Source organism: Pan paniscus, chromosome 10, assembly GCF_029289425.2.
Source record: "Pan paniscus chromosome 10, NHGRI_mPanPan1-v2.0_pri, whole genome shotgun sequence".
NCBI lineage: Eukaryota > Metazoa > Chordata > Mammalia > Primates > Hominidae > Pan > Pan paniscus.
The window spans coordinates 117,457,243-117,472,496 of NC_073259.2; the positions used below are offsets into that span (position 1 = coordinate 117,457,243).

The window sequence follows — 15,254 nt, forward strand, 5'->3', positions numbered from 1 at the left end:
TTCATCATGTTGGCCAGGCTGGTCTCAAACTCCTGACCTTGGGTGATCCACCTGCCTCAGCCTCCCAGAGTCCTGGGATTACTGTGCCCGGCCCACCCATCCTACTTTCACTCAATGCCAGAGAGACCTTTAAGAACCATAAATCAGGTTACGTGCTCCCCTCTTAAAGTTGTCCATTCATGTGTAATAGTTTAGGGAGGTATTTCTCTTTTTTTGTATCTTCAACTTTTAACTTCAGGGGTACATGTGCAGGATGTGCAGGTTTGTTACATAGGTAAACGTGCTGTGGTGGTTTGCTGCACAGATCAACCCATCACCAAGGTATTAAGACCAGCATGCATTAGCTATTCTTCCTGATGCTCTCTGTCCCCCGCAACAAGCCCCAGTGGGTGTTGTTCCCCCCTCCCCCACAAATGTGTCCATGTGTCCTCATCATTTAGTTCCCACTTATTAGCAAGAACACGCAGTGTTTGGTTTTCTGTTCCTGCATTAGTTTGCTGAGGATAATGGCTTCTAGCTACTTCCATGTCCCAGCAAAGGACATGATCTCGTTCCTTTTTATGGCTACATAGTATTCCATAGTGTATATGCACTATATTTTCTTTATTCAGTCTATCATTGATGGGCATTTGGGTTCATTCCATGTCTTTGATGTTGTGAATAGTGCCGCAGTGAACACACGTGTACATGTATCTTTATAATAGAATGATTTATATTTCTTTGGGATTGCTGGGTCAAATGGTATTTCTGCCTCTAGATCTTTGAGGAATCGCCACACTGTTTTCCACAATGGTTGAACTAATTTACACTCCCACCAACAGTGTAAAAGCCTTCCTTTTTCTCCACTGCCTTGCCAGCATCTGTTATTTTTTTACTTTTTAATAATCGCCATTCTGACTGGTGTGAGATGATATCTCATTGTGGTTTGGATTTGCATTTCTGGAATGATCGGTGGTGTTGAGCTTTTTTTCATATGATTGTTGGCTGCATGTATGTCTTCTTTTTGCGAAGTGTCTGTTTATTTTCCTTTGCCCACTTTTTAATGGGATTGTTTTTTCTTGTAAGTTTGTTTAAATTCCTTGTAGACTGGATATTAGACCTTTGTCAGGTGGATAGGTTGTAGAACTTTTCTCCCTTTCTGTAGGTTGCCTGTTCACTCTGGTGATAGTTTCTTTGGCTGTGCAGAAGCTCTTTAGTTTAATTAGATCCCATTTGTCAATTTTTGCTTTTGTTACAATTGCTTTTGGCATTTTCATCATGAAATCTTTGTAGGGCAGGTATTTTATTTCAATAGGGGAGTGTGGTATCTCTGCCATCCACTGCATTTAGAATAAAACCCCAATTCCTCATGGGAGCCCACGGAGCCTGTATGATCTGAGCCTGCTCCATCTTCGACATCCTCTCTTGCTAGTCTCCATTCTGCCCTCACTCGGGCTTCAACCACAATGGCCTCTCATGCCCCTAGCCTGCCTCATGTATCCCTTCAGCCTGAAATGCCCTTCCTGCCTACTTTGTTTACAGCTGGCTCCTTCAAGCTCTGCTCAGGTGTCACCTCCTTAAAGAAGTCTTCCCGGCCAGGCGCGGTGGCTCACACCTGTAATCCCAGCACTTTGGGAGGCCGAGGCAGGCAGATCGCCTGAGGTCAGGAGTTCAAGACCAGCCTGGCCAACATGGTGAAACTGCATCTCTACTAAAAATACAAAATTAGCTGGGGGTGGTGGCGCATGCCTGTAATCCCAGCTATGGGAGGCTGAGGAGAATCACTTGAACCTGGGAGGCAGAGGTTGCAATGAGCCGAGATCAAGCCACTGCACTCCAGCCTGGGCAGCAAAGTGAGACTCTGTCTCAAAAAAAGAAGAAGAAGAAGACTTCCCCATGCCTGCTAATATGGCCTGCTTTTATTGTTTGTACCCTCGTTATGCTATGTATACCTTTCTTTTTATTTATTTATTTAGTTAGTTTTTTGAGTCGGAGTCTCACTCTGTCACCCAGGCTGGAGTGCAGTGGCTGATCTCGGCTCACTGCAACCTCCGCCTCCTGGGTTCAAGAGATTCTCCTGCCTCCGCCTCCCGAGTAACTGGGACTACAGGCATGCACCATCACACCTGGCTAATTTTTTGTATTTTTAGTAGAGATGGGGTTTTACCATGTTAGCCAGGATGGTCTCGATCTCCTGACCTGTGATCCACCCGCCTCGGCCTCCCAAAGTGCTGGGATTACAGGCATGATCCACCGCGCCCGGCCATGTACACCTTTCTTAACACTGATCTCTTCCTGCAGCTGTCTTCATTCCTCAGCTGTTTGTCTGCTGTCTCCCTCATACACCTGCCATGTAAGCTCCCAGCAGAGACCCCGCCTGATTTATCATTTTAAATCCTCCATGTGGAATGAACACATGGGGATCATCATGTGTGACAGTCTTTTGCACCCCAGAATTCCTCACTTGTGCTTTGGTCCATTTCTCTAGACATATATTGGCACCCTCCTCGTGTCTGTGAATCCATACCAGGAGCTCGGAATCTACACTGTGAGCCAGATGGAACTTTATCAAGGGGTCAATTTCTTTGAACTGCCACCACATGTGTAAGTAGCATCCACAGGATCATCACTAGGAGGATTTTTCTTTTTCCCCTTCCTCTCTCTCCTTCCTTCTCACCACGCATCTGTCCATCCATTCATCCATCCATCCATCCATCCGCCCACCCATCCATTCATCCACCTATCCATCCACCTATCTATCCATCCATCCACATATCCATCCATCCGCCTATCCATCCATCCATTTACCTATCCATCCACCTACCTATCCATCGATACATCCATCCATCCATCCATCTAAATCCTTGATGCATGTTTATTAGGTTCTGTACCTCATTTAAGCCCTTGCCTTCTTGTGAAGTAAGTATTCCAAAGTAGTAGAAAACTTTAGAGGGTCTTTATGGAATCTCAGCTTAAATATGAAAAGAGGTGCAACCTGTGTGTAACTGCTGAGAAATTTAAGTGTGGCTGGAGAGATGTCTTCTCCGGGAAGAGGGTTGCTATAGTGCCATCTACTGGTGCCTGAGTGTCACAGCGGCTAAGAGGACTGCTCGTTGGTAGAAACTTCCCAGGGCTGTGGAAGCTTAAGAGGTGCAAATTTCTTCATTCCTCTCCCCTATGTATAACCTATGGTAATAATAATTTGTAGATGGTGATTATATTTTTAGTACACAACATTTTATTCTGTTTTATGCAAGTTTTTGAAAATACATACTCGCCTGCAGTATGGCCAGAATTTGTTTTTATGTAACACTATAAGCTGACAGGGTAGAATTATTCACCTGAACTCAGATCTCTTGTCTCCAAACACCATGTTTCCTTCTTAACATGTAACTGACTCTGTAAAAACAATCTGTTTAGATTTCTCATTTAATTCAGAAGTTAATTAAAAGGGACTGAAATAAAAATTTGCATGTAGTTAGAGATTACTGGTTAGTTACACATTAATTCAGAGTTTCTAGAGCCATTTCACAGAAGCTAGAAAATATAACCACTTTGATATCAGTTTTCACAAACTTGAGTACATTTTTAGGCCTTAAAACCTTACCATTTTAAATAATTTCCCTTGTATTTGAAAATAACGTATAACCCATATTTTCTGCTAAATAATGCCATTTGTTTATCACTATGCCTGATTGGTCAAATGTTCTAATAGTTATTTAACATTCAAAACAATGACTACCAAAAAAAAAAAAAAAAAGGAAAGTTGAGCAATTTTTTCTTGCCCAGGCTTTGCTGAATTTTCTAGTTTTTCTCCCTCTTGACTTCTAGGCTAATATTTAGATTCTGCCTCTGTTGTCTTGGTGACTCAGCTATTCCACTTTCTAAGGCACTTATAAGCCTTTCTGCATCACCACCATATATATGTTGAGACAGGGTCTCGCTTTATCACCCAGACTGGAGAGCAGTGACACAGTAATGGATCACTGCAGCCTCCACCTCCCAGAGCTCAGGTGATCCTCCAGCCTCAGCCTCCTAAGTAGCCAGGACTACAGGCACACACCACCACCCTGGCTAATTTTTGTAATTTTTATAGAGACAGGGTCTCAGTGTGTTGCCCATGCTGGTCTCGAACTCCTGGGGCTCTAGCGATCTGCCTGCCTCAGCCTCCGAAAGTGCTGGGATTACAGGGTGTGAGCCACCATGCCCAGCCACCACCATGTATTAAAAGCCGAAATGGCTTTGGAACTCTGCCTGGTATTCAGGTTATATTCCTGGGATACCTTCATGCTTTGGTGTCTGATCTTGAAGATAAAACGCTTCTCATAGTTTTACCTCTTGTCCTAAAGATATCACTGAAGTTTGTTAATCTCTTTGGTTTCCTGCCACTCCATTTTTAGTATTCTAGGTTTTGAGGGAAAAAATACATGAGATCTTACTCTATTTATTGAATTGAATTATTTAGTATTTAGACAAGATTGTTATTTTCACCTAGAGTTAATAGAACGTCTCTTGGAGATGTAACTTAGTAGCTGGCTTATTCTTATAAAACATGTTGATGGATTAAAAACATAAATTTGGTGAACTTTAAAAAATATTTTCAGGCCAGGCGCGGTGGCTCACACCTGTAATCCCAGCACTTTGGGAGGCTGAGGCAGGTGGATCACGAGGTCAGGAGTTCCAGACCAGCCTGATCAACATGGTGAAACCCCGTCTCTACTAAAAATAAAAAAATTAGCCAGGCGTGGTAGTGCGCACTTATAATCCCAGCTACTCGGGAGACTGTGGCATGAGAATCGCTTGAACTTGGGAGGCAGAGGTTGCAATGAGCTCAGATCGTGCTACTGCACTCTGGCCTGGGCGACAGAGCGAGACTCCATCTCAAAAAAAAAAAAAAATTCTCAAATTCTTCCTTTTAGCTCTTCTACTATTTGAGTTTTGATATCTAGTACACTCTATATCTGATTAGTCAGTGGGTCGTGGTAGAGGATTTTTTGTTTTTTTGTTTTTCGGGTTTGGGTTTTTTGGTTTTGTTTTTTGTTGGTTTGTGTTGTTGTTGTTGTTGTTGTTGTTGTTTTTGAGACAGAGTCTTGCTCTGTTGCCCAGCCTGGAGTGCAATGGCGTAATCTTGGCTCACTGCAACTTCTGCCTCCCGGGTTCAAGCAATTCTCCTGCCTCAGCCTCCCGAGTAGCTGGGATTACAAGCGTGCACCACCATACCTGGCTAATTTTTGTATCTTTTTTTTAGTACAGAAGGGGTTTCATCATGTTGGCCAGGCTAGTCTCGAACTCCTGACCTCAAGTGATCCACCCGCCTCAGCTTCCCAGAGTGCTGGGATTACAAGCATGAGCCACTGTGCCCCACCTATGGAAAGGGTTTGATATGTGTTTGAGCTCATTGTCCTTGTACCACAGTCTGGATGTGGCTTCCTGGAGATGGAGCACCTCATTTTTCTTCTTTGGTGGGTGTCAGAGTCAAGGGAAGTACCATTAAAACCAATTTGTTTCCGTCTCACTCCTCCTCCAGCTACGCTATAGCCGACAACGCTTACCGAATGATGTGTGCTGAACTAAATAACCATTTCATCCTCATTTCTGGAGAGAGTGGGGCAGGGAAAACAGAGGCCTCCAAGAAAATTCTTGAGTATTTTGCAGTGACCTGCCCAATGACCCAGTCACTACAAATAGCCCGTGACAGACTGCTGTTCTCCAACCCAGTGCTGGAGGTAAGCGATCTCTGGGGACCAGTCGAAGGGAGTTCAGGGAGGTCACTAAGTGAGACAAATCCTGTCTGGGCAGGTCAGTCAAAATGGGCAGGTCACTGTTAAGAAAAGAGGTCACACAGATAGTGTCACAGTAAAGGGTGTGACCTGGAACTAAGCCCATTTCCCCATTTGTTGAATGGGTCTGCTTATAGTACCTACCTTTTAAGACATTTGGTTTTTGTTTTGTTTTCGTTGTTTTTTTTTTTTTTTTTTTTCGAGACGGAGTCTCTCTCCGTCACCCAGGCCTGGAGTACAGTGGCACAATCTCGGCTCACAGAAACCTCCGCCTCCTGAGTTTAAGCAATTCTCCTGCTTCAGCTTCCCAAGTAGCTGTACTTGGGATGTACTTGGGATGATAGGCATGTACCATCATTCCCAGCTAATTTTTGCATTTTTAGTAGAGACGGGGTTTCGCCATGTTGGTCAGGCTGATCTGGAACTCCTGACCTCAGGTGACCTTCCCTGCATCAGCCTCCCAAAGTGCTGTAATTACAGGCGTGAGCCACCACACCCAGCCTAAGAAGTTTTGAGGCTTAAGTGAAACAGATGCACAAAAAACACACAGCAGAATTAGGAAGCACCAAAAATAATGTATTATTTATTAATAGTTTTCTTATTATTGAGTTAAAATTATTTTGGTTATGATTACTTCCACTATTGCAATTCACTGACTTGCTGAACAAGTCATTTTCTCCTGTGTTTTTGTGGCCCTTTCTATAAATGAAGATGTTTATAGTTGAAGGAATTTTCCCAGTGGACCCTTTGAGCAGAGCAACGTGGTATAAAAAGGGGTCTGGCGATGGGGGCTGTCCACTGTACCTTCTAGAACAGCATGGGGCTAGGGTTCTATGTACCCCTCCTGAGACCATTTCCAATATATTCCTAATTGGATTCTAGGAAGAAGATATTGTTCCCCTTTTCTCCCCGGGTCCAGATCTAGTGTTTGGCATTAAATTCTCTGTAGTTAGCGATTCCTTCTTAGAAGATAAAGCATGCCTTTCCTCCCTGGCTCCTTCCGCTCTCTCTCCTCCATTTTTGTAATAAGTGTATTATTTGGGGTCAGAAATTTGACACGCATGGTGAGCTTAAATGACAGTGAATGACACTTTGTATTCCAAGGCTTTTGGAAATGCCAGAACGCTCCGGAATGACAACTCCAGCAGATTTGGGAAATACATGGATATACAATTTGATTTTCAGGTACACTGAAGCTCCTATTACTGGTTCATGGGGACCCCTTATTTTGCCAGTGACGGAACCCAAGCCAAGGCCCCTTAAGGGGAGAACAGCATTTTTTGGCTCAAGCTATTTAAAAAAATATCCAGGGTTAGTGCTTGTTTTAGGAAATGCAAATAAAGACCACAATGAGATAACATTTTATACCATCTGGATGGGCAAAAACTAAAAAGTCTGATCTATACCAGGTGTTGATGAAGATATGGATCATAAGGAATTCTTACACATTGCTGGTGGGGTGTAAAATATTGGAAAATTATTGGAAAATGGGTTGTACCAGAGATATGATGCTATCTTAAGAAGCTGAAAAAACATAATCTAAGGTGCAACCATCCCGCTCCCAGAGATATCTCTACAGATGCGTAAGCATGTCCATAAGAGCACTGCTCATCATCATGAGCAAGTAAACGGACTGAACAGCACCAACACATCTGGAGAGAACTGAAATGTCCATCGACAGGAGAATGACTACACTGTGGTGTGTTCACACCAACAGGCATTACACTGCAGAGAGCAAACGAACCACAGCTACACCTCATGTGGATGGGTCTTGGGAACATACTGTATGCCAGCATGATATCATTTTTTCCATTAAGCTTAAAAACAAATCACAAGGGCCGGATGCAGTGGCTCATGCCTGTAATCCCAGCAATTTGAGAGGCCAAGGTGGGTGGATTACCTGAGCTCAGGAGTTCAAGACCAGCCTGGTCAACATTGTGAAACCCCATCTCTAAAAAAAAAAATACAAAAAATTAGCCATTCATGGTGGTGTGTGCCTGTAATCCCAGCTACTCAGAAGGCTGAGGCAGGAGAATTGCTTGAACCTGGGAGGTGGAGGTTGCAGTTGGCACCACTGCACTCCAGCCCGGGCAACAAGAGCGAAACTTCCTCTCAAAAAAAAAAAAAAAAAAAAAAAGACACAAGTAAACAATATATTGTTTAGGCATGCCTGCTTACCTGGCAGGGGCCAGCACTCTTTTTCGGATACAGCCAGATAGTAAGTATTTTAGGCTTTGTGAGCCATTCAGCCATACAGTCGCAATGACCCAAGTCCACTCTTGTAGCATGAAAGCAGCCATGGACAATGTGTAGGTGAATGAGCGTAGCTGTGTTAGACACAGAAGTGGGGCTAAGGCAAGCAGGAAAGGAAGGCAGAATTCTCAAGGGCTCATAATTCCAAGTGGTAAAATGACACATGGGGGAGCAGCAGCTGTATGAGCACGGAGCTCAATGTTGAGGACAAACTGGCTCAAGGATTTCCCAGAGGCTGGGATGTGGGCCTCTGGTGGAGTAGATTTGGAAAGAAATTTAATAGCTATGCATATTTGAAAATTTTTTTGAAACTTCAACACATATACTGAAAAGGCCGTAAAACATGAGGATAGCCCAGTGAATTTTTATGTATGTGTCCACCTCTGTAACCACCACCCAGATCAAGACATAAAAATTTCTAGCATCCAGGCCAGGCCTGGTGGCTCACACCTGTAATCCCAGCCCTTTGGGAGACCGAGGTGGGCAGATCACCCAAGGTCAGGAGTTCGAGACCAGCCTGGCCAACATGGTGAAACCCTGTCTCTAATAAAAATATGAAAATTAGCCGAGTGTGGTGGCGCACACCTGTAGTCCCAGCTACTCAGGAGGCTGAGGCATGAGAAACACTTGAACTTGGGAGGCAGAGGTTGCAGTGAGCCCAGATTGTGCCACTGCACTCCAGCCTGAGCAAGAGAGTGAGACTCTGTCTCAAAAAAAAAAAAAAAAAAAAAAAAAAAGCTAGCATCTGAAGGCCAGGCATGGTGACTCACACCTGTAATCCCAGCACTTTGGGAGGTCGAGGTGGGAGGATTGCTTGAGTCTAGGAGTTCAAGACCAGCCTGGGCAACATAGTGAGACCCCCGTCTTTACAAAAAACAAAAACAAAATAGTAAGGCACAGTGGTGCATGCCTATAGTCCCAGTTACTTGGGAGGCTGAGGTGGGAGAATTGCTTGAGCCCAGGCATTTGAGGTTATAGTGAGCCATGATCAGGCCACAGCACTCCAGCCTGGGCAACAGAGCAAGACCCTATCTCTTAAAAATTCTAACATCCAAAAGCTTTTCCTGCCCTTCCCCAACACACTCCCCCTTCCCACTGCCCACTGTTCTGACCTCTGTGATCACAGGTTCATTTCACTGGTCATTGAAGTGCATATGAATGAAATTACACAGTATGTTCTATTTTGTGCCTGGCTTCTTTCAATCAACGTATCTGTCAGATTCATCCATGTCCTTGCATGTAGCAGTTGTTCACTTTTTGATTATATGACTATGTCACAACTTATCTGTTCTACTTTTGATGGACATTTGGGCTGTTTGCAATTTAGGACCGTGACATATAGCACTTTGAACATCCTTGCACATGCCCTTTAGTAGATTTACATTGGATTAAAGAAGTGGAATTGTGGGGTTCTTACCAGCAAAGCAGTGTTAGGATAATTAATGATGGTTCCGGTTGCTCCATACCCTTGCCAACATTTATATTGTTCATCCTTTTGAGAAATTCTGGTGGGATATAGTGGTTTTTCACTGTGATTTAAGTTTGTATCTCCCTGGTGATTAATGACATTTTGCTTCTTGGCCACTTAAAGGCTTTCTTTTTCATTCAAGTCTTTTGCCCGTTTTTAATTGGGTTGTCAATTCTTTCCTATTGATTTGCAAGAATCTTTATATATACTGGAATAAAAATCCTTTATTGGATATATTATTGAAAATATTAATTAAGACAGTGTGATATTGACACAAGGATAGATAAAGAAGACAATGGATCAGAATAAAGTCCAGAAAGGATAGAGTTCACATGTACAGTCAGCTGATTTACAACGAAACCATCACTATGATTCAGTAGAGAAAAGATCATCTTCCAATAAATGGCACAGATCAACTGGATATCAACATGAATAAAAAGACCTTTGACCACTACCCCTCTGCATATACAAAAATTAAATAGTGAGGGATCATTATCCTAAACAATCATGCTTCTAGAAAAAGACATAGAAACTATCTTCATGATAGTTTCTTGGGGTAAGCAAAAATTTTTGTAAACAGAACCCAGGAAATACTAATGACAGAAGATTGATATGTCCAAAAAAAAGAAAGAAGATTGATCAGATCAGACTTCATTCAAACTTAGAACTTCGGGCCATCAGGAGATGCCAGGAAGAGAGTGGTTTGATTGTTGTCACTGCTGCAATTTTTGTTCTGTTTTGAAGGGCATTCCCGTAGGTGGGCATATCATCAGTTACTTGATAGAGAAGTCCCGAGTTGTCTACCAAAACGAAGGCGAGCGGAATTTCCACATCTTCTACCAGCTGCTGGCAGGTGGCGAAGAGGAGCGCCTGTCTTACCTGGGACTCAAGCGAGACCCCCAGCTGTATAAATACCTCTCACAGGTGGGAAGGACCAGCGCCTGGCTTTGGTGACTCTTTGGAGCAGGGGATCAGAGGTGTTTCTACGTGCTCCTGTAGGATGTTTGAGACATTCTATTACCATCCTGCTATGTGTCCTATTGGCTGATTTCTCCATATATATATATCACAAGCAATCTAATCCATCTCCTCTTATGCCTGGCAGCTATATCACCTTGGTAAAGTAACCAATGTCTAGGTAAGTGGTTCTCATCCCTGGCTGAAACTAGAATCACCTGAAGAGCCCTTTAAAAACACAAATGCCTGGGCCATACCCTCCAGAGATTCAGATTTCATTGGTCTGGGTAGGACCTGGGCATCAGAATTATTTTAAATGTCCTCCTGGTGATTTAGCGTACAGCCAAAGTGAGGAGCGCTGATCTGGATGTGATAGAAACTCACTGTCCAACTATGTCCCAAACCTATGCTATCTCATTCTGCTTTCAAACTACCTTTTTTTTTTTTCTTTTTCTGGGACAGGTTCTCACTCTGTCCTCCAGGCTGGAGTGCAGTAGCATAATAATGGCTCATTGCAGCCTTGACCTCCTGGGCTCAAGCGATCCTCCCATCTCAGCCTCCCAAGTAGCTAGGACTACAGGCATGTGAGGTACCATGCCTCGCTAATTTTTGTAGTTTTTGTAGAGACAGTGTTTCTCCATGTTGTCCAGGCTGGTCTCAAACTCCTGAGCTCGAGAGATCCGCCTGCCTCAGCCTCCCAAAGTGCTGAGTTTACAGGCACGAGCCACTGTGAACTACTTTTGAAAAGATCTTTTCCCGCATTCCTGCCTTCCACCTTGACAAATGTTTGCTGCCAAATGAACACACCACCTTACAGAAATAGTTCAAGCTATTCCTATAAACAAGCCTAGAGTCTAGTGTTATAAAATGGACTGTCAGAATATAACCCTGCAATACTTGTTTTTCTGCAGCCTGCACTAGCGTCCTACAATGCCCAGATTGTAAGGCACGTCTCAGCATTTGATGTCATTAACACCTTTTTAGTCCCAACATTTTTTTATTTTTCTCTTCTCACTTGGCCTGGCTTTGAATGGAGGCCACCTTGTAGAATGTAGATGAAGGCATCATTTAAGAGAGAAAATGAGGTCTTATAAAATGAATCTCATAAAACGAGGATCAACACTTTCTAGAAATCATGGAAGAAAAGAAGCCTTGATAAAAGTTCACCTTGAAAAATGAAGGCAGGCTGGGGCACGGTGGCTCACACCTGTATCCCAACACTTTGGGAGGCCAAGGCAGGAGGATCGCTTGAGTCCAGGAGTTTAAGACCGGCCTGGGCAATGTAGCAAGACCCCATCTCTAAATGTATTTTAAAAATAGAAATAAGAAAAATGAAGGTAAATAATGAAAAGAATCTCATAATCTAATTTTATACTAAGCAAACTCAACTAATTACTAGAACAAAGAATAAATCAAATGTGATGTTTTTTTCTTTTTGGAGGGCTTAATTTTCCCAACCAAGTTGTATGGTCGCATCATGATTGTATTCCCATAGCATGACCAGAAAGGGTCAATTTGTAAAAATATTTGAGGCCTCATCCATTTTCCCAAGGGCTTCTCTAACCCTTTGATAAATCCTTCTCTTTCAGAATATATCGTGTCTTTATTCCTGTAGATTTTTTTATGGCCACATTAATTCAACTAGATCTTTATACATCAGGGGCTTTGGAAATGGGTCTAGCAATTTGCCACTATTATTTTAAAACCAATTTCATGATCTCTCATGACTTTGGTAAACTTTATGGCTTCACTTTGCAGTATATTTGCACTGCTTTCAAACCAACAGGTTTTGGAGAGGGACTGATTTGCATAGACCCATCCCTTCAGGGGCAGGAGCAGATGTTGCTGGTTGTGCGGGAAGGTTTGTGAGGCTGCAAATTTTATATCGGCCACTTTAAGTTTTAGGGTACATGTGCACAACGTGCAGGTTAGTTACATATGTAAAAAAAAAATTTTATATCAGTCACTTCACTAGGAAATATTTTCATGGTATGACACATCTGATTTCCCCTATGCAATGAAGAAATCTTTTAAGAAAACAGATCTTCAGATAATTAGGAAACTAGGAACACCCTGTACCACAAAAGCAAAATAATACAAAACATTTGTCTAGAATGTTTTCTCTTTAAATCAGTCTGTTATTTAAAAGACAACTTCTGGAGTTCATGGGGAAAATCTCTGCTTGTGATCATTTTCACAAAACCTCTGTTTCTCTAAATGCTAACCTTTTGTTTCCTTGCGGGAAAGGCTTCTTTCGTCTAGTCCTGCAGTGAAATTTTTGTTGGCAATCTCTAAGTGAGTCAGGAGTTTCTGATTTTAAGCACTTTAATATTCCTGCATATTTCAGCAGATATTTCTTGAGACAAACAGCTTCAATTTATTTAGCAAAAATGATAAGAAAACTATGTTTAAAAACACATACAAAAAGATATACCACTTACATGTAACTTGGAATGTTTTCCCAGAACAGAGATTTTTAAACAAAATTCCAAATAAATTTGAAAAAAAGCAACAGTTGTCAGATCATTACATGCTAGACAATTAGAGTAAAACCTATTTTTGATTCGCAATTCAGTACATTATATAGGACTAGCTTTTGCATCTTCAGAGAGGAATAGACATGCTTAATTGCCCCTATAAAAATGACATTAAGTGACTCAAACTTTTTGTCAACAGGGTCATTGTGCCAAAGAGTCATCCATTAGTGACAAGAATGACTGGAAAACTGTTTCCAACGCCTTTTCTGTCATTGATTTTACGGAAGCTGACCTCGAGGTATGTGCTTTTGCAGCAGAACTGATAGTTCCCCCTGGGACTGAGGAAACATTCCTAATTTCTTGGTGTTTGCAGAATACAGTGGCCAGATTCAACAGATAAAAATACAGGATGCAGCTGGGTGTGGTGGCGCACACCTGTAATTCCAGCATTTTGGGAGGACAAGGCGGGCGGATCACTTGAGGTCAGGTGTTTAAGACCAGCCTGGCCAACATGGTGAAACCCTGTCTCTACTAAAAAAAGTACAAAAATTAACCAGGCGCGGTGGCAGGCACCTGTAATCCCAGCTGCTCCGGAGACGGAGGCAGGAGAATCGCTTGAATCCGGGAGGCGGAGGTTGCAGTGAGCCGAGATTGTGCCACTGCACTCCAGCCTGGGTGACAGAGTGAGACTGCATCTCAAAAAAACAAAAACAAAAGCAAAAATACAGGATGCCCAGTTACATATGAATTTCAGATAAACAGTGAAGAATCTTTTAGTATAATCATGTTCCAATTATTGCATGTGGGCAAACTTATACTAAAAAATTAATGTAAGTTTGAAATTCAAATATTAACTGTGGGTTCTTTTATCTGGCAACTCTAAGTTTTCCTAATATTGTGTGCAAGGAGGAAGAGTCAGTTTTTTTCCTCCTGTAAAGTAAGTCCAGTCTCAACAATTTAGATGCCATAGAATTACAAGATTCTCATTTATTGAGGCTTCTGTTTTGGTACGAACTAGAACAAATTGTAGAATTTATAAACACTTCGTTTTTACATCTTTTTGTCTTTTTTTTTTTTCATTTTGATTGTTAAACTATCAGTCTTTCAAGGGCCAGAATGTAATTTAAAAACATCTATATTTGAAGCCAGGTGCAGTGGCTCACACCTGTAATCCTGATGCTTTGGGAGGCTGAGGTGGAGAAATCACTTGAGACTAGCAGTTTGAGACTAGCCTGGGGAACATAGTGAGACCCTGCCTCTACGAAAAAATTTTAAAAATTAGCTAGGCATGGTGGTGCATGCCTGTAGTCCCAGCCACTCAGGAGGCTGACGTGGGAGGATCGCTTGAGCCCAGGAGGTTGAGGCTGTAGTGAGCTATGATGGCACCATTGCATTCCAGCCTGGGTGACAGAGCAAGACCCTGTCTCTTAAAAAAAAGGATAGATGGATGGATAGATAGATAGATAATGTTATTTGAAAATTAAGTGGGTTCATTAGTGAGGTTTATTTTAGAAAGTATTTTATAAATTTTTTTTTTTCCTCTTTTGAGACAGTCTTGCTCTGTCGCCAGGCAGGAGTGCAATGGCGCTATCTTGGCTCACTGCAACCTCCGCCTCCCGGGTTCAAGCAATTCTACTGCCTCAGTCTCCCAAGTAGCTGGGACTACAGGCACATGCCACCACGCCCAGCTAATTTTTGTGTTTTTAGTAGAGATGGGGTTTCACCATGTTGGCCAGATGGTCTCGATCTCTTGACTTCAGGTGATCTGCCCACCTCGGCCTCCCAAAGTGCTGGGATTACAGGCGTGAGCCACCGCGCCCGGCCATAAAATATTTTATAAAAGTGGTTTATTTTATGAAAAATCCATTTATGTATTTGTTGTTGTTATATGAAAATAAAGTGTTTCGTGCTGGACACTGAGTGAGGCTGTTTCCCTCTTCCCTTAGCACCTGAAGTGAATAACAGGGCTGATTTCTGAGGAAGGAGGAGGGCTTGGTTCTGTGAGCTCAGGTGTGGAATTGGGACAGGGCATTTTTCCTTCAGGTGTCTCCACTAATGACATGTATCAATTAGGCAGTCACCGTTCTGTTTCCCTGTCCTGATCTCCTGTCTCTGAACACTTCCCATGTTCCCAGAATCTCTTTGGAATTATTGCCAGTGTCTTACACCTGGGGAACATTGGTTTTGAAGAAGACGACCAAGGCTGTGCCACTATCCCAGACACCCACGAGATCAAGTGGATAGCCAAGGTGATGTTCCTCTTTTGGAGAGGACAGAAGGAGGGGGAGGGGTGGGAGAGAAGAGTGAGGCAGCTGGGTGCCCACAGTTAGGCCCAAATAT

At 42.7% G+C, this 15,254-nt stretch overlaps 1 protein-coding gene across 2 annotated transcripts in view; it reads left to right on the forward strand.

Moving 5' to 3' along the window:
• The window catches only part of MYO1H (myosin IH), a 94,319-nt gene that overhangs the window by 36,430 nt on the left and 42,635 nt on the right, over positions 1-15,254 (forward strand). The window contains exons 3-8 of one of the 2 annotated variants that reach the window (XM_055096092.2): positions 2,468-2,583; positions 5,507-5,705; positions 6,864-6,944; positions 10,225-10,404; positions 13,114-13,212; positions 15,050-15,163. In XM_055096092.2, the coding sequence (XP_054952067.1) occupies positions 2,468-2,583; positions 5,507-5,705; positions 6,864-6,944; positions 10,225-10,404; positions 13,114-13,212; positions 15,050-15,163 (789 nt within the window). The remainder of the gene's footprint in view (positions 1-2,467; positions 2,584-5,506; positions 5,706-6,863; positions 6,945-10,224; positions 10,405-13,113; positions 13,213-15,049; positions 15,164-15,254) is intronic. The other variant, XM_055096093.2, reaches the window with a different exon arrangement.